A 21,882-nucleotide genomic window follows, 5' to 3' on the forward strand; every position below is an offset into this window, starting at 1 on the left:
GTGAACGAAATGGTTCATCATCTATTCACTCCCTTTAACCTATGATCAAGACTCTTATCAGCAGATTCCACCCTTTTACTATCAAATTGGGCATACAGGAAGAAAAGCATTCTTTTCATTAGTACATAAGGTTTAAACTTATCCATTGAATATGTAATGAATTTTTTTTTAAGGAAATATTCAGATACATAAATTGATGACTAATCTATTACTTTTACGTGTCTGTCCCTTATATTTTTCTCCTTATTCATCTCATTTTTTCTTCTATATATTCCTTTATCTTAGCTCATTCTTTCCAAACATCCCAAATAATGCGCAAGTCTTCCACGAGGAGAAAGCTCCAGCGGACCACGAAAAGAAGAGATCGATCGAACAAGGGATGGCATCGAAGAGCAAGATTCTAGTGATAGGCGCCACTGGATACATCGGCAAGTACATCGTTCTCGCCAGCGCCCGCGAAGGCCACCCCACCTTCGCCCTCGTCCGTGCCGCCGCTGGCGCCGACCAGCCCCCTGCCAAGGCCAAGCTCCTCCAGGACTTCCAGGCCGCCGGCGTCACTCTTCTCCACGTATCATTTTCATTGCTCTGCAATTTTACACAATTTTAGTTTAAAAAAAACTTCAATTTGTTGTTGCCCTAACTTTCAATTTCTCTCCTTTGAATCCTTCTTTTTTGTGAAATTAAAACAGGGGGATCTGTACGACCACGCGAGCCTGGTGAGCGCCATCAAGCAAGTCGACGTCGTTATCTCCACCGTCGGCTTTTTGCAATTGAAGGATCAAACCAAGATCATCGACGCCATCAAAGATTCCGGCGCCAACATCAAAGTATGTGATCTTCCTCCCACAAATTCCAATCTAGCCGCCCAGCTAATGCACTCGAAACCAATTGTTGAATTTGCAGAGGTTTTTACCTTCCGAGTTCGGCAACGACGCCGATCGAGTGAACGCCCTAGAGCCGTCCAAGTCAACTTTCGATATCAAGGTACAGATCCGCAGGGCCGTAGAGGCTTCAGGGATCCCTTACACTTACGTCTCCAGCAATTGCTTCGCTGGGTACTTCCTCGCAACCCTCGGTCAGGCTGGAGTTACCGGTCTTCCTACCGACAAAGTCGTCATTTTGGGTGATGGGAACGTCAAAGGTAACTCGTCAATCTAATTCAAATGTAAAATCATTATTATTTCAGTATTTAATTGTGATTTTCTATCTTATTTTTTCCCCCCAATTCAACAGCTGTGTTTGTCGGCGAAGACGACATCGGAGCATACACTGTGAAAGCAATGGACGATCCCAGAACATTGAACAAGGTCCTGTATCTGAGACCACCAGGCAACGTCCTATCGCACAACGAGCTCGTTTCTCTTTGGGAAAAGAAAGTCGGCAAGACCTTCGAGCGGGTCTATGTTCCTGAAGAAGAAGTTCTCAAGAAGATCCAAGGTTCTACTTTGTTTTTTCTCTCTCTCTTCTTTTTGCTTTTTGCTTTTTGCCTTGTAATTTAATTGAATATTGTTCAATTGTTATTATTCCTTTTGTCATTCAGACTCTCCTGTCCCACTGAACAAGTTTTATGCAACTGCTCACTCGATCTACATCAACGGAGACCAAATCAACTTCGAGATCGAGCCATCATTCGGCGTGGAGGCTTCGGAACTCTACCCCGACGTCAAATATACTTGTGTGGATGAATACCTGAATCGTTTTCTGTAAGAGCAAGTAGAACATTGTCACTTTTCAGTACTTGTGGCTGCCAATAAATCATATGTTTGTAGTAAAAGATAATTAGTTCGTGCCAGAGTCTCTCATAATCCGTTTTTGAATTATACGAAGAAAGATAAATGTTAATTTATAATTAACTGTCAACTTTTATGCTTTGTTTACTTAGGAGGAAGGAAATAAAAATTATGGAAAAATTTTCATCATTAAAAACTCTCCTCTGTTTACGTCATAAACAAAAAGGATTATATTCCTTTCTTTAAGAAGAGAAATCCTTTTCTTTTATTTTGTTTACCAAATGGATTGACAGGCTTATAAATCCTTCCATGGATAATTTTTTCATAGTTTTTGCTTCCACTTAAATCGGGCGGAAAGCAATTCCCTTTTGCCATAATGTGCATATCTATTTTTCACTATCGCTACTGACAATACAAAATGACGATAGGCGGCTACACTCGATGCCCTTTTCTTGTCGGCGGCCCTGTGAGGGCGTTGCACGCAGTTAGGGAGGAGATGGCCTAGTGAGCATGAGCCACCTCAGAGGTTGCTCTAGGGGTCGGCGACCCACAAAGGGCGAGCGACCTAGGAGATCACTTCCGGGCTTGGCGGGCCCCAAGGGCGAGCGACCTTGGAGGTTGCTCGCGGGATGGAGGCCTCCTCAGGGCGAGTGACCTTAGAGGTCGCTCACGGGGCCATTGGTCCTCTTGAGGGCGAGCGAACGACCGCAAGTCCAGTGTCCTTACGAAGGCACGGGGTTGGCAACCCTGTACGGGCGAGCACGAGCGAGGGCGAGCGCCAGCGAGGGTGAGCGTGAGCAAGGGCAAGCAGGCAAGCAAGGTCAGTGCCCTATGAGGATGAGCATAAGCGAGGAGTGAGCATGAGCGAGGGCGGGTGAGCATGAGTGAGGGTGAGCGAGCGAGGCCGGTGGCCCTGCGAGGGCGTGTATGCTAGGTTGGTGGCCTTGTGAGGGTAAGGGCGAGTGTGATCGTGCAAGGCCAGCGGCCTTGCGAGGTTGAGCTCGGGTGAGGACAAGGGTGAGCTTGAGGAAACTCGTGATTGTCTGTTTTTTTTCTTTTTATTTTTTCCATATCTTTCCCTTCTTTCCCTTCTTCCATGGAGAGCTTTTCTTTTCTCTCACCCTGATTCTTTTCTTTTCTTTTTTCCTTTCTCCTATCTTTCCCTATTGAATTTTTTCCACCATTAATTGCTTTCCTTCCCTTTTCCTTCTTTCGGAGTAAACAGAAGCTTAATGTGGAAGAAGAGGAAGAGAGAAAGAGATTGTGTGGAGCAACGAGATAAAAACACACAAAAGGAGCAAATAGGATAAAGGAGAAAAATAAGAGTTACCGTGGTTCAACAGTATGCCTACTCCATAAAAGTGACCAAAGTTTTATTAGAATTCTTTCTACATAAGAGAATCACATTCAATGATTCTTGTGATTGTACAATAGATTTACAATGATCCCTATAAATAGTGCATAAACCTCAGACTCGGTAAAATCGTAACATAATTTTATTAAGAAAAATCTTAACAGATTTTTCTTCCATGACATCCATCGCATTGACTTTCATCCAAATATGAGTCACTCGTCAACAATCTCCACCTTTGCAAATATTTACCCCTTCTAAGAACACGAGTATTTTAGCAAAACTCCACCTAGATCTATGGGTTTGAGCTTCCTTCCTCTAGCATCTAGAGATATGGATCAAGTTCAAGCAATGCTTGAAATTCTCTGTGGTCACTGGCTTTGTCAGCATGTTTGCAGTATTGTCCGCAGTGTGAAAATTCTCAAGTTGAATTTCCCCAGAAACATTCAGCTCTCTAATCTTGTGAAACCTCACATCAATGTGCTTGGTTCTTGTATGATACACCTGATTTCTCGCCAAATAGATAGCACTCTGGATATCGCATAATAACTTGACTCCACCTTTCTTAACTTCCAGTTCTCTGACCAACCTGTAAGCCATAAAGTTTCCTTCACTGCTTCAGCTGCTACCATATACTCCGACTCCATAGTAGACAATGCAGTAATAGATTGTATCAAAGATTTTCAATAGATAGGTCCTCCTGTCACAGTGAACACGTATCCTGTAGTAGACTCCTGTCATCTAAATCTCTTGCATAATCTACATCTACGTACCCAGCAATTGAAGGATCTTCTTATTGCCTACTGAATATTATGTCATAATCAGCTGTATTTCTTAAATATCTGAAAATTCACTTCACTACATTCCAATGTGGTTGACCAGGATTTGAGAGAAACTTGCTCATCATACTAACTGTTTGCGCCAAATCTCGTCTCGTGCAAACCATAACATACATCGGACAACCAATTACACTGTCATAAGGAACCTTTGACATCTCTTGGATCTTGTCATCTGTCTTTGGACATTGTGTATTGGATAACTTAAAGTGATGCGTTAGGGGTGTGCCCACCTACTTTGCATTATTCATGTTGAACCTATCCAACACCTTCTCCACATAGCTGCATTGAGACAACCATAATCTCTCTACAACCCTATCCCTATGAATCTCCATCCCAAGAATCTTCTTGGCCTTTCCTAAATCTTTCATGTCAAATTCCTTACTCAGTAACCTCTTCAATTTATCGACCTATTTCATCTTCTTTGCAACAATGAGCATGTTGTCTACATATAGTAGTAAGAAAAGCAGTGATTCATCTTCAAGGCTCTTCACATATATATAGCAATCATACTCACATCTCTTATATTCGTTTTGAATCATGTATGAATCAAAATATTTGTATCATTGCCTAGGAGATTATTTCAATCCAAAGAGTGATTTCTTCAACTTGCAAACCAACCGCTCTTGTCCGGGCTGACTAAATCCCTCGGGTTGTGACATAAAAATATGCTCCTCTAAATTTCCACGAAGAAATATCATCTTTACATCATTTTCTCCAGCTGCAAATCGTGATGTGCCACCAAAGCCAACACCGCTCTAATTGAAGTATGTCTTACTACTAGAGAGAAAATTTCTTCATAATCAATCTCCTTTCTCTGTGAATACCTGTTTGCTACCAACCGAGCTTTGAACTTCACTTCTTCTCCCTCTGACATTGCTTCTTTCTTCTTGAATATACACTTGCACCCTATAGCTTTCTTTCCTTTAGGAAGTTCCACCAGATCTCACGTTTGTTTCTTATGCAACGACTCCATCTCCTTTACCATAGCACTCGTCGACTTGTCCTTTTCAGAGTTGTGTATCGTCTCCTGAAAAGATGTAAGGTCTCCTCTACTTGTAATAAGTGCATAAGATACCAAGTCTTTGAATTTGTATCTGATGGGTGGTTTTATGACTCGTCTCGTTCTACCATCAGCTATAGTGCGATACTCCATGTGCTATGAATCCATCTGCACAACATTTTTCTCCATGTTGCTCTGTGGTATTTTTTTGTTTTCTTCTTAAGTATGCTGTAGCATAGTCTTCTCATCAAACATCATATCTCTACGAATCACCTCCTTATTTGTCTTAGGATTCCAAAACTTGAAGCTTTTAACTTCTTTCTGATACCCCAGAAAAATGCATTGCTTTGACTTCACATCCAACTTTGATCTTTCCTTACTAGATATGTGCATATATGCTGGACATCTAAAAACTCGAAGATGAGAGTAATCTACTTGATTCTCTGTCCATGCTTCCTCTGATACTTTGCCATCTAGTGAGGAATTCTTTGCTGAGGTGTAATAAGTGCATGAGAGTAAACTCCTTGGTGATCTATTAATGAGATGACATGCCATGTTAACTAGTTCCGCCCAGAAATTCTTCGTTATCCCTGCATTCAGCTTGAGATATCTTGCATTCTCAATGATTGTTCTGTTCAACCTTTCAACTATTCTGTTCTGTTGAGGTGTCTTGCGAACCGAGAAATGCCTCATTATCCCATGATGCTCACAAAATTCCTGAAACTTTGAATATGGGTACTCAGCCCCATTATCTGACCTAAGACATTTGATATTCCTTCCAGTCTGGTTCTCCATTTCAATTTTATATAATTTAAACTTTGTAAAAGTTTCTGACTTATGACACATAAAGTATACCTAGATCTTTCGTGAGTAATCATCAGTAAAACTTACAAACTACAAGTGTCCTCCATGTGATACTACACTGGCTGGTTCCTAGAGATATGCACGTAGTCCAGAATCCCTTTCGTCTTGTTTGTTGCTGTCTTGAATTACACTTTGCTCTATTTCCCAAAAATATAGAATTTGCATAATTCAAACTTGCACATCTTAACACCCTTCAACAAATCTCTCTTGTGAAGTTCTAGCATCTCACGTTCACCCATATGCCCTAGTTGCATATGCCACAAGATAGTACTATCTAATTCAGACTCCACTGAGACGACTCCACCTATAACTGTAGTTTCTATCAACTTATAGATGTTCCCTGCTAACTTTTGTCCTTTCATTACCGTTAGAGCTCCCTTGCTAACTTTTATCACTCCACTCACTGATTTATAACTACAACTAATATCATCTAGTGTGCCTAGCGAGATCAAGTTCTTCTTTAGCTCTGATATATATCTGACATCACATAGGGCTCTGATCACACCATCAAACATCTTGATTCTGACGTTCCCTATGCCAATAACTTTACATGACATAACGTTTACCATCAACACTGAACCATAATTCACTGCCCTACAGGTGTTAAACCAATCCTTGTTAGGAGTCATGTGATATGAACATGCAAAGTCTAAAATCCATGCATCTATCAGCTGCTCCGAACTCGACATAACTGATAGCATATCTCAATCACCGCTCTCTGAATTTTCCTCTTCAACTATGTTTGCAGACTTTGCGAACTACCTTTGTTCTTTGCAACATATTTCTTTATCTCTGGACAATCTATCTTAATATGACATTTGCCTCCACAATTGTAGCACGTGATCACTTTCTTCCTTCTTGACTTAGAATGAGCCTTGTTGTTGTTACCCGATCCATGTCGAGATTTACTCCTACCATGCTCTTAGTTGCTATTTACCACAAGTCCTCTCTAAGAAACTTCATCGCTTGTTTTTTTTCTTTGGTGAAAGCCTAACAATACACCTGTGATCTCCTCCAATTTGAGAATTTTCTTACCCCACATCCAAGTAGTGACTAAATTCTCATACGTAAGAGATGAAGGTAGAGAATTCAACAACATCAGCGTCATGTCTTCATCTTCGATCTTCACATTAACCCACTTCAGATCACTCATAATCTGATTGAATACATTGATGTGCTGGCTCAGATTGATTCCTTCTATCATCTTCAACCCGAATAATTTTTGCTTGAGATACAGTTTGTTTGTCAATGACTTTGACATGTACCAACTTTTCAGCTTTCGCCAAACTGCCATCGGTGACTCTTCATCCATGACATGGTCTATCACATCATCCGTATGACAAAGCTTAATTGTTGCTACTACCTTCGCTTAAAGTTCTTCCTAATTTGATCTCTCCATGCTTTCCGATTTCCTTTCCCCTAACACTTTCATCATGCCTTGTTACACCAACATGTCCTTAACCCTTCTTTGCCATAATCCGAAGTTTCCGGTTCTGTCAAACTTCTCAACCTCTAATGCTGAAGAAGAGGAAGAGGGAAAGAGATAGCACAAAACAATGAGATAAAGACACACAAAAGGAGCAAGCACAAGGAAGGAGAAGAAGAAGAAGAGAAAGAAGGAGAGTTACTATGGTTTGGCAGCGCGTCTACTCTACAAAAACAGTTGAAGCTTTATTAGAATTATCTTTACACATGAGAATGACATTTAATGATTCTTGTGGTGGCAAAAGGCGAATACGCTCTCCCCCAGCACCCCCGCCAATCCGTCCCAAGGCCAACATGGAGGAGGTAAATCACGGGTGACTACTAGTCTTTGGAATAGTGACTAGCATATAAGGGAGGCATTTACCTCGACTTTGCCGAGATTCGAACCCCAGATCTCATGGTGGCAACACCTCATGTGCTAGCCATTAGACTGTCCCGAGGAGACATATTTAATGATTCTTGTGATTGTATAATAAGTTTATAATGATCCCTATAAATAGTGCATAAACCCCAGATCCAGTAAAATCGTAACAAAATTTTATTATGACAAATTACAATAAAATTCTGTTAAGAAAAACTGTAACAGAATTCTATTATAACAAAATCGTAATAGAATTTTATTGTCAAAAATCTTAACAGATTTTTTTTCCATAACATCCATCACATCGGCCTTCAATCTAATATGAGTCATCCATTAACACAGTGAAAGCAGTCGGATATCCTATCATTTTGTCGTGACGATCAGTACTTGGTGGAAATCACGGTTAAACATTATATCCGGAGAAACAGATGACCCGAGAATACCTCAAAACACAACCGGAAGTGGGACAAATCTGTTTCAAGAAAATTACGTCCACCATAGACCTCGGTCCGCTCTGCCCGCTCACCTGCTTTGGCAGCTCGACTACTCTGCCACTCGGTCGCTTTACCTTTCTATCTACTCGACCACTCTACCACTCGACTACTCAATCTCTCTACCCACTAGGTCATTCTACAGTATGCACTCAATACTTAACAAAAATTGCACTTAATACTTAACAAAAATCAATCCCGTTGATAGTATGAGATTGACATTCAAATTGATTTTAACGTTAATATATACCATCTTTTTTAAAAGCATGTTACATGCTATTATACATTAACATCTACTCATTTATCTTTATTTTTTATATTAAATTTTTTTTCTTTGAATTTTTTTAATATAAAATCTGTTAGTTACACATATTGAACGTTTTTTGTAACACTAGTTGAATGTTATAAAATGATTTTACCTCATCCATTAGATCATCAACGACATCAATAATATTTTATCCGAACATGTAATAACTTTTGAATAACTAAAAAATATAAATAATAACAAAAGCCGCCTTTGAACAATTTTGACAAAAAAAAATGCATAATTTTTCAAATTTGGAAAGTGCATTCTAGGCCTTTGTTTTTGCATAAGTGCACCATTTGGTCAACAAACGGCTCGATGCTTTGCCGGCACCGTAATCAACCGGCTACGAATGGGGACACGTTCAGTCACCGGCTTTGATTTCGTCCAGGTCCATTCAACAACTCCGTTCCATCTTCAATCACCGGCCCCCTACAATGATTATTAAAGATAAATTTCCGTTTACTAGGGATTTTTATTTGTTTTCACAATTACCCCTTATAATTCATTATTATCATTTCACCTGATAATTTTTGTTAATTTCCATCTAACTTATCAGAAAATGTTAACAGTGATATTTGATCCTGTCCGAGAATCAAAATAATAAATGCTAGGGGGTGTATCGTTCTTATTGACCATTGGTGGACTCCGAGCTGGAGGATCCTACAATCACAACAACGTCAATGCTGAGCCAGGGAGGGGTTCCCGATGATGACCCTCCGACACTCAAGTCAGTCTCCGGCGATGTGTAAGCAAAGAAGTGGAGAAGCATAGTAACAGTGTAGCTACAGTGAAGATTATGCATACATCCGTTGAAGCTTGGGACTCTTTATATAGGGGTCCGAAGACGCGCGTGCACACCCCTCGAGGCGCGCATGCTTCCCAAAGCTTACCCTAAAAAGATATATTAGGAAAGCGTCTCTGACACCATATCTCAATGAGCCGAGCATATCTCTGACATGACAATGGAAGCTTTTGTCGTACGATCTTCTGTCTGACTATGCCGCTAACCATGCCGTTTGTCGGTGGCACGGGTTCCCACAAGGATATTGGTTGATCCTCCTTTTGTCTGTTAGTGGGCCGAGCGAGTTGATCGTTCGGCCAACCCTCAGTCGTCCGGGTGGTCTGGCCCTTGGGCCGAGCGGAGTGGCCGCTCGGCCGACATTCCACTGTCCGAGCTTCGTTATTGTGTCGAGCTATATCTGAGTGTGTCTGCTCGGCTGTGATCCCATTTCTCCGATTCTAAGGTTTGATGTAAGTCCGAGCGAGCTGGCCGACCGACGTATGTCTCGTTGGCACACAGTTTTCTGAGCGTCAGAAGCTCGGTATGCGACCGAGCTATGATAACCTTGGGTTGATATCGGCTTGGCTATCCTTCACCTCAGTCGGGCAAGCGGGTTGTCCGACCGGCCAGCGATACGGGGGCGTTGACCGCCTAGACTTTGACTTCCACCGTGACAACGACTCTTTGAGTAAGCCCTTATCACCGGATCACATGCCTCCCCTCAAGTCTAGTCGAAGGAGGTTGTAAGTCCGACTGACTCGACAAAAAGAAGCATAGAGATCGGCTGACCGATCAGCCATCATATTGGTAGGACTCCGATCGGTTCGCCAAAGAGTGTCGGTCGACCCTAAGGCGAACCTTGTAGCCGATCGGTGCTCCGAGTATTTGGACTTGGGCTTTCTTCGTCAGTGTCTTTGAACGTGTGCGGTCAATGTCGACGTCAGCCGAATCTTCTCAAAATTCATGCAAATCGCTCCCGTTAAGGCCGAGCACGCGTCCATTAAATGCGAACTAGTGGGGGAATGCCATGCGTCACTGTCGCAGTCACCGCACACCCGAAGCGACAGGTTTTGACGCGATGTCTGGCTGTTTGAATTCTACGACTGGATCTGCGTATTGGGTTTTATGCCCTAGATCAGACAGCTCTGCTTGGCCGAGCAGTAGGCTTATAACCCCGTAGAGCCCCCTTCTCCCTTACCTTTGCGTTCTGCTCTTTCTGCTCCGGCGGTTCCCCGTCTTCATTGTTAGTTAGAGCCTTAGAGCCAATCATTTGATGATTGTATAGACTCATTGTATCATATTCTAGTATATTAATAAAGGCATTTGTTTGGTTATTATACTTATTTGTATTAGTGTCAGATAAAATAAGTATAGTAACATCCTAGAGTAGAAGGTTCATACCTATATCAATCGATTAGTTGAATCAATAGTGAGATGATATAGGGAACACTACTCTAAATCATTCCTAGTCGAGTATTAACATTCAGGGACAATGTTAATGCAATAAGACTAGCATGTAGGTCAGCTCGATGACTTGATCTCACAAGTCATGGATATAGAGATATCAAGCTGACATATGGGTATACATTGGAGAATGTATACTGAATGACCCGCCATGAGAAAGTATCATGGATCGTTATATGAGTGTCATATACTTTCTCATATGGCTATTAGTATGACTATTAGTCCTTAGACCTGAAGTCACCATGGATCCCTACATAAGGAGTTATGTACTTTGGTTTCGTCAAACGTCACCCGTAACAGGGTGGACTATAAAGACAATTACTGGGTATGTAACAAATTATGCAGAGGGATGTGAGTGATGTAGATGGGATCTATCCCTCCCATATGACGGGAGCGACATCAATATTCTTGATAGAGTTAGACCACGAAGTGCATGGCCATGCCCAAATGAGTCAACATTAGATGTTGAGCTCATTTGATCGAGTGAGTCTACTTGGAGTTCAAGATTTAGATTGATTAGAGGATGACACTGTCTATGCCTCATATTGATCAATCTAGATGTCTAGGATAGAAGGACAATGACATATTTTGTGAGGAGTCACAATTGGTAGTCACAAGGTGATGTCGGATCTCGACATTCTTGTAACTTGGGTAGTAATGATGTGTTGCTAGATACTGCTCATTACTTATGCTCCTAAATGGGTTTAGGGCATTGCCAACGTTACAAGAACCTATAGGGTCACACACTAAGGACAATTAGATGGACATTTAGTTCATATGATGAACTAAGATGATTAGATTCATTTTATGAATCATATTGGATTAAGAGTAATCCAAATTGAGCTAATTGAGTTGGACTCAAGTTGATTCATGTATTCAATGAGTCTAATTTAGATTATGACTCATTAAATCAACTTAATTTAATGAATTAGATTCATTATATTAAGTTGGCTTGAATCATATGGTTGGATTAGATCAACCATGAGAGAGATTTGATCAAGTTTGACTTGATTTGAGAGGAAGAGAAAAAGTCATGTTTGACTTGACTTTTTGCCACATCACTAGTGAGTTGGCAAGATGTGGACCAATAGGATTGCTCCACATCATCAATGTGTGCCACCTCATGGAGGTTACAAGCCTCCATAGCATTTAATGTGGTCGGCCCACATTAAATGAGGAGGTTACACTTGTTGTCATGTCATTTAGTGAGGTGGCAAGATGTGGACCAATAGTGTTGATCCACATCATCCTAGAGTGCCACCTCATGGGGGTTACAACTCTTAATGGTCTCCACATTAATTGGAATTAATGTGGGGGTTACACCTCCTAGAGTGGCCGGCCACTTGATGGCTAAGGGGTTTTTGAATTTCCTCTCATTGATTTCATTCACTCTTCTTCTCCCTTGGGTGCTCTCTCTTCTCCTTCTCCCATTCCTTGGCCGAACACTCCATTGGTGCTAGCACACCTTGTGTTTTGGTCATCTCCTTCTACTTGTGTCCGTGTGGATACATATAGAGGTTGTCTACTTTGACAACTAGAGATCCGGCGACATCTTGGACAAGCGGGAACGCGAAGGGCTTCGCTACAAGGGTAATGATCTTAACTTTAGTGTAGATCTAAAGATTTTACAAACTCATACAAGAAAAAGGTTTTTCTAATAATTTTGTTTACGAATCTTTGCACGAGATCCATGGCTTTGGGTGACTCGGGGTTTCCGCGACGCGAAGAACCCAACAGTGGTATCGAGCCACGTGCAAAGACTTGTACGAGTTCGTTTATATTTTATGAAAATATACCTTCTGTGATTTTCTGTAAAATTGAGTTTTTAGAGTTTTATGAGTAATTTTTCCGTAGAAGCGAAGCACTAGTGTCTCGGCACTTGTAGGCTTCTGCTTTCTTTAAACGGCTTCGTTTTGCCTCAAATCCGTTTGGGACAGCGGGGGGTGCCATTAGATCGCAAAGGAGCAACTCACGATGGTTAGATCGTGGGTAGGGGCATTCCCCTAACCCAAGGGAATTTGCTTAGCGATTGCACCGAAATCGCTAAAAGCGAACCCCGGGAAGATTTTTCCGAACGGCAATGTCTCGGCCCAAATCATTTTGGGACAGCGGGTTTAAGCGCTGTTGGATGCAAAGGAACCCTCGCGATGGTTAGATCGCGGGTAGGGGCGCCCCAGGCCCCAAGGATCCGTTCAGCGATTCAAACCGCTAAACGGGACCAGGAAACTCATAAAATTGTAAAATTATTTTAAAATTACATAAAATTATGATAAATATATAATTTTGAATTATATATTAATTTGTGATAGTCATGGCCCAAAATACCCAATAAGATTGGATTTGTGTTGTAATTCATAATACTGCCTGTGTGCCGATTGTGTGTGCTGTATTTTATTTTTCCACGTCCTGCGCGTCGTGCCTTTCTCTTATTCTGGTTGTAAATTAGATTTAGACTCGAATGTAACTCGAGTTTCAAATTGTAATGTACAAATTGGAGCGGTGGAGGGTCCACAGGAGACGGAGTTCCGAGGCGGGCACGAGCAACACAAGGTGGTCAAGGGAGGAGCTTGGAGAAGCTGTTGACCCTAGGTTGACCATTCGATCTTCTCATTGGCTTGAGAAGATCGTAGTAGGGCCATGACTAAATCACAAATAGATTAATTAATTAATTGTTATGTATCTGATGCATGTTTAATAATTAATTAATTAATAAGTGCCTTAATGATTAGATTAGATCTAAGTCGTGCACATGATGCACCCTTGCGATTAGATTAGATCTAAGTCGTGCACAAGATGCATCCTTCTCGATTAGATTAGATCTAGATCGAACCAACTCTAAATGCCTAACCGTGCCATGATACCTATCACTACCTCGATCACATGTATTGTTGAATCTGCCAAAGTAGAGCAATACATATTATCTTGGTAGGGTACGGAGGGACAATTTTGGTCCCGCCTATCAACGCATGGGTGAATACAAACTCAATTAGATTGAGTATTCCTAGTTACTCGGTTGGATCGAGTCAACTATAGGCATTCTTCCAATGGTTGGAAAGGTAGGACAAAATCACGTTTATATTAATTCTCGGGCGTATTAGCCAAAGCTAACTCGAGTTTTAATATAAATGCGGATTTTATTCTATAAACAAGAGTTGCATAGAGATGTAATTGGTAATCGTTACCTACCGATAATACTAAGCCTTGGGCGTATTAGCCAAAGCTAACTCAAGGGTTAGTATGATGTGGATCTTGTCCCACAAGAATTATAGTATTCAGTGGGTGCATCATTTAGTTAAAGGCCTAATTAAATGATTTTAAAAGAATATGATATTTATTTCTGCAAATTTTCTGTTGTAGATAACCATGACGTCGAACACGAATTCCTTCTCCCTGCGATTCATCCTTGAGAAGGACAAGCTCAATGGAGCGAATTTCTGGTGCAGGAACTTGAGAATAGTTCTCACCGAGGAACGTAAACTGACGTTCCCATTCCGGAGGCTCCTCTTGCCAATGCCCATGGCGGACAAAGATGCTTACAAGAAGCATCAAGACGACGCATTAGATGTGTTCTGTCTAATGCTCGCGACCATGAACTCTGAGCTTCAGAAGCAACACGAGTTGATGGGCGCTTACGATATGGTTGAGCATCTTCGCCAACTATATCAAGGACAAGCGAGGCATGAGAGATTTGAGATCTCTAAGGCACTATTTCAGTGCAAGATGCCAAACGGGGCTCCCGTAGGTCCTTATGTACTCAAGATGATTGGGTACATAGAGAACCTACAAAGACTGGGGTTCCCACTTGGCCAAGAGCTGGCCACTGACTTGATCATGCAGTCCTTGCCAGATAGTTATAGCCAATTCGTTCTGAACTATAACATGAACGAGATTGACAAGCCACTGCCCGAGCTACTTAGTATGTTACGAACTGCTGAGATTAACCTTAAGAAGGTTAAGCCCATTATGATGGTCCAGAAGCACAAGGGCAAGGGCAAGCCCAAAGGTAAGGGAAAGTCCCAAACCAAGGGCAAAGGCAAGGCACTGAAGCCTAAAGGAGGGGTCACCAAGGATGCTACCTGCTTCCACTGCGGTCAGACCGGGCACTGGAAGAGGAACTGCAAGGTATACTTGGAGGATCTTAAAAAGAAGCGAAGTGAGACTTCCACTTCAGGTATATATGTTATAGAAGTCAATCTATCTATTTCTACATCTTGGGTATTAGATACTGGATGTGCTTCTCACATTTGTATTGATGTGCAGGCGCTGAGAAATAGCAGGACATTGACAAAGGGCGAGGTGGGCCTACGAGTAGGCAATGGAGCACGGGTTGCTGCTGTTGCTGTAGGGATTTACTTTCTATCTCTGCCCTCTGGGCTTGTACTAGAGTTAGTCGATTGTTGTTATGTGCCTGCATTAACTAAGAACATAGTTTCAGTTTCTTGTTTAGACAAGAAAGGATACTCTTTTATAATAAAAAACAAATGTTGTTCTGTTTATTTAAAAGATATGTTCTATTGTAGTGCACCTCTGATAAACAGACTCTACATTCTAGATCTAGAGAGCCCTATCTATAACGTTAGTACCAAGAGGTTCAAATCGAACGATATGAACCACACCTATCTCTGGCACTGTCGCTTAGGTCATATAAATGACAAGCGCTTTTCCCAGCTCCATAAGGATGGTTTGCTGGACTCATTTGATTTTGAATCATATGAGATATGCGAGTCATGCCTACGAGGCAAGATGACCAAGACTCCCTTTAGTGGGCACAGCGAGAGAGCGACTGATCTGTTAGGACTCATACATAGTGATGTATGTGGCCCTTTCAATGTCGCTGCTAGAGGCGGTTATAGGTACTTCATCACATTTACTGATGATTTCAGTAGATACGGTTATGTGTACTTGATGACACATAAGTCGGAATCCTTTGAAAAGTTCAAAGAATTCAAGAATGAAGTACAGAACCAGCTTGGCAAGAGTATTAAAATACTTCGATCAGATCAAGGTGGTGAATACTTAAGCCATGAGTTTCGTGACTATCTAGCTGAGTGTGGGATCATATCCCAACTCATTCCTCCTGGAACACCACAATGGAATGGTGTATCCGAAAGGAGGAATCACACCCTATTAGATATGGTACGATCTATGATGAGTCACACAGATCTTCCAACATATCTATGGGGATATGCTCTAGACACGGCAGCTTTCATTCTCAACCGAGTTCCATCCAAGGCCGTGATAAAGACACCATATAGGATATGGACTGGGAGAGATGCCCAGGTGTCTTTCATGAGGATTTGGGGTTGTGAGGCTTACGTACGACGTCAAGTCTCAGACAAGTTAGGACCCAAATCCGACAAGTGCTATTTCATTGGATATCCCAAGGAAACTAAGGGATATTACTTCTACGTTCCCAGTCAGCACAAGGTAGTTGTGGCAAAGACTGGGGTCTTTCTAGAAAGAGAATTTGTTTCTAGAAAGACTAGTGGGAGTACCTTTGATCTTGAAGAAGTTCAAGATGCGAACGATAGCACTGGAGCCTCGATGGAAGTTGAACTGGAACCACAAAGTGTTGTGGATGATATTGTTCCACAAGGAGTTGAGGAACAACAACCGGTTCAAGTAGACATACCTCTTCGCAGGTCTGATAGGGTACGTCGTCAGCCTGAGAGATATTCATTTATCTTGTCTGACCATGATGACATTGTACTCATAGAGGATGAGCCTACCACCTATCAAGAAGCTGTGACGAAACCAGATTCTGAGAAATGACTAGAGGCCATGAGATCCGAGATGGATTCCATGTACACCAACCAAGTATGGACTTTGGTTGATCCACCTGAAGGGGTAAAACCCATTGGGTGTAAGTGGTACTTTAAGAGAAAGACTGACATGGATGGACTTATCTATAAGGGTCGCTTGGTAGCTAAAGGTTTCAAGCAGATTCATGGTATTGACTATGATGAAACCTTTTCTCCAGTAGCGATGTTTAAGTCCATTCGGATCATGCTTGCTATTGCAGCCTACCATGACTATGAGATATGGCAGATGGATGTCAAAACTGCGTTTCTGAATGGAAACCTGCTCGAGGATGTGTACATGACACAACCTGAGGGTTTTGTAGATCCACAGCATACTAGCATAGTATGCAAGGTGCATTGGTCCATTTATGGACTAAAGCAAGCTTCTCGGAGCTGGAATCTTCGTTTCGATGATGCGATCAAACAGTTTGGTTTCATCAAGAACAAAGATGAACCTTGTGTCTACAAGAAGGTTGTAGGGGATGTAGTTGTCTTCCTCATATTGTATGTGGATGACATACTACTCATTGGGAAGGACATCCCTATGCTTCAGTCTGTCAAGACCTGGCTAGGGAGTTGCTTCTCAATGAAAGACTTAGGCGAGGCATCCCGCATTCTAGGGATACAGATCTATAGAGATAGATCTAAGAGATTGCTTGGCCTAAGTCAGAGTACATACATTGACAAGGTACTCCTTCGGTTTGTCATGCAGAACTCCAAGAAGGGATTTCTGCCGATGCCACATGGCGTGAGTCTTTCGAAGACTCAAGGTCCTTCTTCTAGAGAGGAGAGAGACCGCATGGATCAGATCCCTTATTCCTCAGCCATAGGATCGATCATGTACGTCATGCTATGTACTCGACCTGACGTCTCGTATGCTTTGAGCATAACGAGCATATACCAGTTAGATCCAGGTGAAAGTCACTGGATAGCGGTCAAGAATATTCTTAAGTACTTAAGAAGGACTAAAGAATATTTCTTGATATATGAAGACAATGATGAGCTAACTGTAAAGGGTTACAGTGATGCCAGCTTCCAGACCGATCAGGATGATTATCGATCGCAGTCAGGGTTCGTGTTTTGCTTAAATGGTGGTCTTTGTGGTGGAAGAGTTGACGGGACACGATAGCTAATTCTACAACAGAGGCCTAGTATATTCTGCATCGAGGCGGCAAAAGCGATTTGGATCCATGAGTTCATCTTGAACTTGGGGTGGTTCTAACATCGGACCAGTTGAGCTCTATTGTGACAACAATGGAGCTATAATAAAATCACTCACACCAACGGACCAAGCACATACTACGGCGCTTCCATCTCATTCGAGATTATCGATAGAGGAGATGTGAAGATTTCTAGAGTACCCAAGGCTAACATCGCAGATCCCTTGACTAAGGCTTTGGCACAGAGAAAGCATGATGGTCACACTAGGTCATTAGGCCTTAGAGCCTATACTGATTGGCACTAGTGCTAGTGGGAGATTGTTAGTTAGAGCCCTAGAGCCAATCATTTGATGATTGTATGGACTCATTGTATCATATTCTTGTATATTAATAAAGGCATTTGTTTGGTTATTATACTTATTTGTATTAGTGCCAGATAAAATAAGTATAGTAACGTCCTAAAGTAGAAGGTTCATACCTATATCAATCGATTAGTTGAATCGATAGTGAGATGATATAGGGAACACTACTCTAAATCATTCCTAGTCGAGTATTAACATTCAGGGACAATGTTAATGCAATAAGACTAGCATGTAGGTCAGCTCGATGACTTGATCTCACAAGTCATGGATATAGAGATATCAAGCTGACACATGGGTATACATTGAAGAATGTATACTGAATGACCCGCTATGAGAAAGTATCATGGATCGTTATATGAGTGTCATATACTTTCTCATGTGGCTATTAGTATGACTATTAGTCCTTAGACCTGAAGTCACCATGGATCCCTATATAAGGAGTTATGTACTTTGGTTTCGTCAAACGTCACCCGTAATAGGGTGGACTATAAAGGCGATTATTGGGTATGTAACAAATTATGCAGAGGGATGTGAGTGATGTAGATGGGATCTATCCCTCCCATATGACGGGAGCGACATCAATATTCTTGATAGAGTTAGACCACGAAGTGCATGGCCATGCCCAAATGAGTCAACATTAGATGTTGAGCTCATTTGATCGAGTGAGTCTACTTAGAGTTCAAGATTTAGATTGATTAGATGATGACACTGTCTATGCCTCATATTGATCAATCTAGATGTCTAGGATAGAAGGACAATGACATATTTTGTGAGGAGTCACAATTGGTAGTCACAAGGTGATGTTGGATCTCGACATTCTTGTAACTTGGGTAGTAATGATGTGTTGCTAGATACCGCTCATTACTTATGCTCCTAAATGGGTTTAGGGCATTGCCAACGTTACAAGAACCTATAGGGTCACACACTAAGGACAATTAGATGGAGATTTGGTTCATATGATGAACTAAGAGGATTAGATTCATTTTATGAATCATATTGGATTAAGAGTAATCCAAATTGAGCTAATTGAGTTGGACTCAAGTTGATTCATGTATTCAATGAGTCTAATTTAGATTATGACTCATTAAATCAACTTAATTTAATGAATTAGATTCATTATATTAAGTTGGCTTGAATCATATGGTTGGATTAGATCAACCATGAGAGAGATTTGATCAAGTTTGACTTGATTTGAGAGGAAGAGAAAAAGTCATGTTTGACTTGACTTTTTGCCACATCACTAGTGAGTTGGCAAGATGTGGGCCAATAGGATTGCTCCACATCATCAATGTGTGCCACCTCATGGAGGTTACAAGCCTCCATAGCATTTAATGTGGCCGGCCCACATTAAATGAGGAGGTTACACTTGTTGCCATGTCATTTAGTGAGGTGGCAAGATGTGGACAAATAGTGTTGATCCACATCATCCTAGAGTGCCACCTCATGGGGGTTACAACTCTTAATGGTCTCCACATTAATTGGAATTAATGTGGGGGTTACACCTCCTAGAGTGGCTGGCCACTTGATGGCTAAGGGGTTTTTGAATTTCCTCTCATTGATTTCATTCACTCTTCTTCTCCCTTGAGTGCTCTCTCTTCTCCTTCTCCCATTCCTTGGCCGAACACTCCATTGGTGCTAGCACACCTTGTGTTTTGGTCATCTCCTTCTACTTGTGTCCGTGTGGATACATATAGAGGTTGTCTACTTTGACAACTAAAGATCCGGCGACATCTTGGACAAGCGGGAACGCGAAGGGCTTCGCTACAAGGGTAATGATCTTAACTTTAGTGTAGATCTAAAGTTTTTACAAACTCGTACAAGAAAAAGGTTTTTCCGATAATTTTGTTTACGAATCTTTGCACGAGATCCATGGCTTTGGGTGACTCGGGGTTTCCGCGACGCGGAAAAGCGGTTTTCGCGGCCCGAAGAACCCAACACTTCTTCTGTTGCAGCCTTCTCTATTCTTTCTGTAAGCTCTCTTCGATCTCTTACGATTCTTTTGGATCTTCGCCTTTCTCGTGCTCATTGTGCTTTCTGTCCCTCTTTGTTCCTGTCGAAGCCCTGTCTTCTTGTTTTTCCGGTCATGGCTAGCTCTTCTTGGCCGTCTGACCTTGCTTTTAGTCTCTGGTACAGTACCATGAAGACCAGATTTGATGCGAGTGACGCTAAGAGCCTTAGGAATGTCTTCGATATCCCCTTTGATCATGATATAATCTTGGCCTCCTCATTCGATCGGCCAAATAACTCGCCGACCGGCACTATTGTCTTTTTCGAGACCAAAATGTGGTCGGTCTTTGATTCCTGATCCACTCCTTTATCATCGAAGTTTGTAACTATTTTCGTGTTCTCCTTCCGTAACTCGTACCAAACTCTTTCCGTTTGCTGTGCGGAGTCGTAGTTTTTTTTCGGCTGCACGACATTCCCCTGACCCCACGCGCCTTCCATTATTGTTACTACCCCAAGCAGTCTGAGCTGTGGACTTTCCTCTTCCAGTCGCGGGTCGGGCTGGTCTTTTTTGACAAGATGCCTACTTCCAACAAGCATTGGAAGGAGTATTTTTTTTATTTTTGCGTCTTCCCGAGTGGCCCTGTTTTTGAACTCGTTGGCATGTCGACTTGCCCCCTCAGCTCGATCTGAAGAAGTACAAGAGACAGCCGGACTATCTTCACGCAGTGGCCATGCTGGCCGACCAGAAATATGGCATCCATAAGCTTCTGCTAGAAGGTGTCATGTACATCTTCGGCCTAAGTCCAATCCGATCCCAACTCCCGCGCGGCTTAGGTAAGAAACTTCTTGGGCTCTTTCCTTTGAGTGTAACTTATTTTCTTTTTTCCTTTTGCAGCCCGAACCATGATGCGAGCGCGGGTGGCCGGCTACATCAAGCTGAAAGATGCTGAGATCGAGGTGGTCGCTGCAAAGGAGTTGGCGAGCCGCGGCTTAGCGCCGGTCGGCTCCCAAGAGGACACACCCGCTGAGAGCGAGAAGAGGCCCGCTGTGGGAGAAGGTACCGCCGGCCAGTCGGCCAATGTTGAAGTGGTTGATGACTCGCTCCCAACATCTGAGGCACAGCCCGCCGCTTGGACCGGAGGCTCCGAGTCTTTTGGTGAGGTCGTGCCACTTACTAGGCACAAGAGGTGCCACACGGACAATCCACCCCGCTCCGCCACCTCGGCTGTGGGGGTCACCGAGCGGGTCGGTACCTCTTCTCCCATTACCCTCCCTGCAACGGCGAAGGTTACTTCATCCGACCAGACCTCGTCTATGGCCGAGTTGTCACCAGAGGCCCTTGTTGCCTAGCCGGTCGCATCTCTACCACTGACCCAACGGAGACCACTGCAATCCAGGATCGATCTTGCGTCCACTGTCGCACCTTTCGGTCTAGCGGCCTCCTCCCAGTCGGACCCGAGTGGCCGGCGATCTGTGACAGCGGTTCTCAACCTTCCAACAAAGGACTACCTCGAACAGAGCGCCCGTCCGCGTATCCCCGAGCACAAGATTTTGATCCACGAGCCCCTCCCTAGCATTTGGGAGGACATGAGGGCCTGAGCGGCGATGATGCCGCTAGGAGCACTCGACAACAACCACCTGCAGATGTCCACCGGGGTACATAATTTATTAACAATTCCTAATTTACCTTCGATCGACGCTCGACATTTTCCTATATCTACAGTACTGGGTGGAGAGCATGGTCATGTGCCAACGGCTCGCTCTTGTGGAGGACGAGATAAAGAAACTCGAGGTCTCAGGCGGTGCCTCTTCCTCCCAGGGGCCATCGATCGTCGAATTAAATGCCGATCTGGAGAAGGCCCAGAAGCTCCTTGAAGCCGAGCAAAAGAAGTCTGGCGATCAAGAAGTCTGGCTGGGTCAGCTCGAGGCGCATGCAAAA

The 21,882-nt window shown here is 42.7% G+C and overlaps 1 protein-coding gene across 1 annotated transcript; it reads left to right on the forward strand.

Moving 5' to 3' along the window:
* Positions 1-281: 281 nt before the first annotated feature.
* Positions 282-1,774, forward strand: LOC122038696 (eugenol synthase 1-like). The gene is made up of 5 exons (XM_042598581.1): positions 282-568; positions 690-827; positions 904-1,141; positions 1,234-1,437; positions 1,541-1,774. Exons 1-5 carry the CDS (start codon positions 380-382, stop codon positions 1,705-1,707), a joined length of 936 nt encoding a protein of 311 aa, XP_042454515.1. The 5' UTR covers positions 282-379; the 3' UTR covers positions 1,708-1,774.
* The last annotated feature ends 20,108 nt before the right edge of the window (positions 1,775-21,882 follow it).

Source organism: Zingiber officinale, chromosome 1A (assembly GCF_018446385.1).
Source record: "Zingiber officinale cultivar Zhangliang chromosome 1A, Zo_v1.1, whole genome shotgun sequence".
Taxonomy (NCBI): Eukaryota; Viridiplantae; Streptophyta; class Magnoliopsida; order Zingiberales; family Zingiberaceae; genus Zingiber; species Zingiber officinale.

Excerpts from the sequence above, each read along its gene's own strand:
- LOC122038696 (XM_042598581.1), top strand. The coding sequence starts at position 380 with ATGGCATCGAAGAGCAAGATTCTAGTGATAGGCGCCACTGGATACATC. Across the intron at positions 828-903 it reads ATTCCGGCGCCAACATCAAA|AGGTTTTTACCTTCCGAGTT; the intron begins GTATGTGATCTT and ends TTGAATTTGCAG. Across the intron at positions 1,438-1,540 it reads AGTTCTCAAGAAGATCCAAG|ACTCTCCTGTCCCACTGAAC; the intron begins GTTCTACTTTGT and ends TTTGTCATTCAG.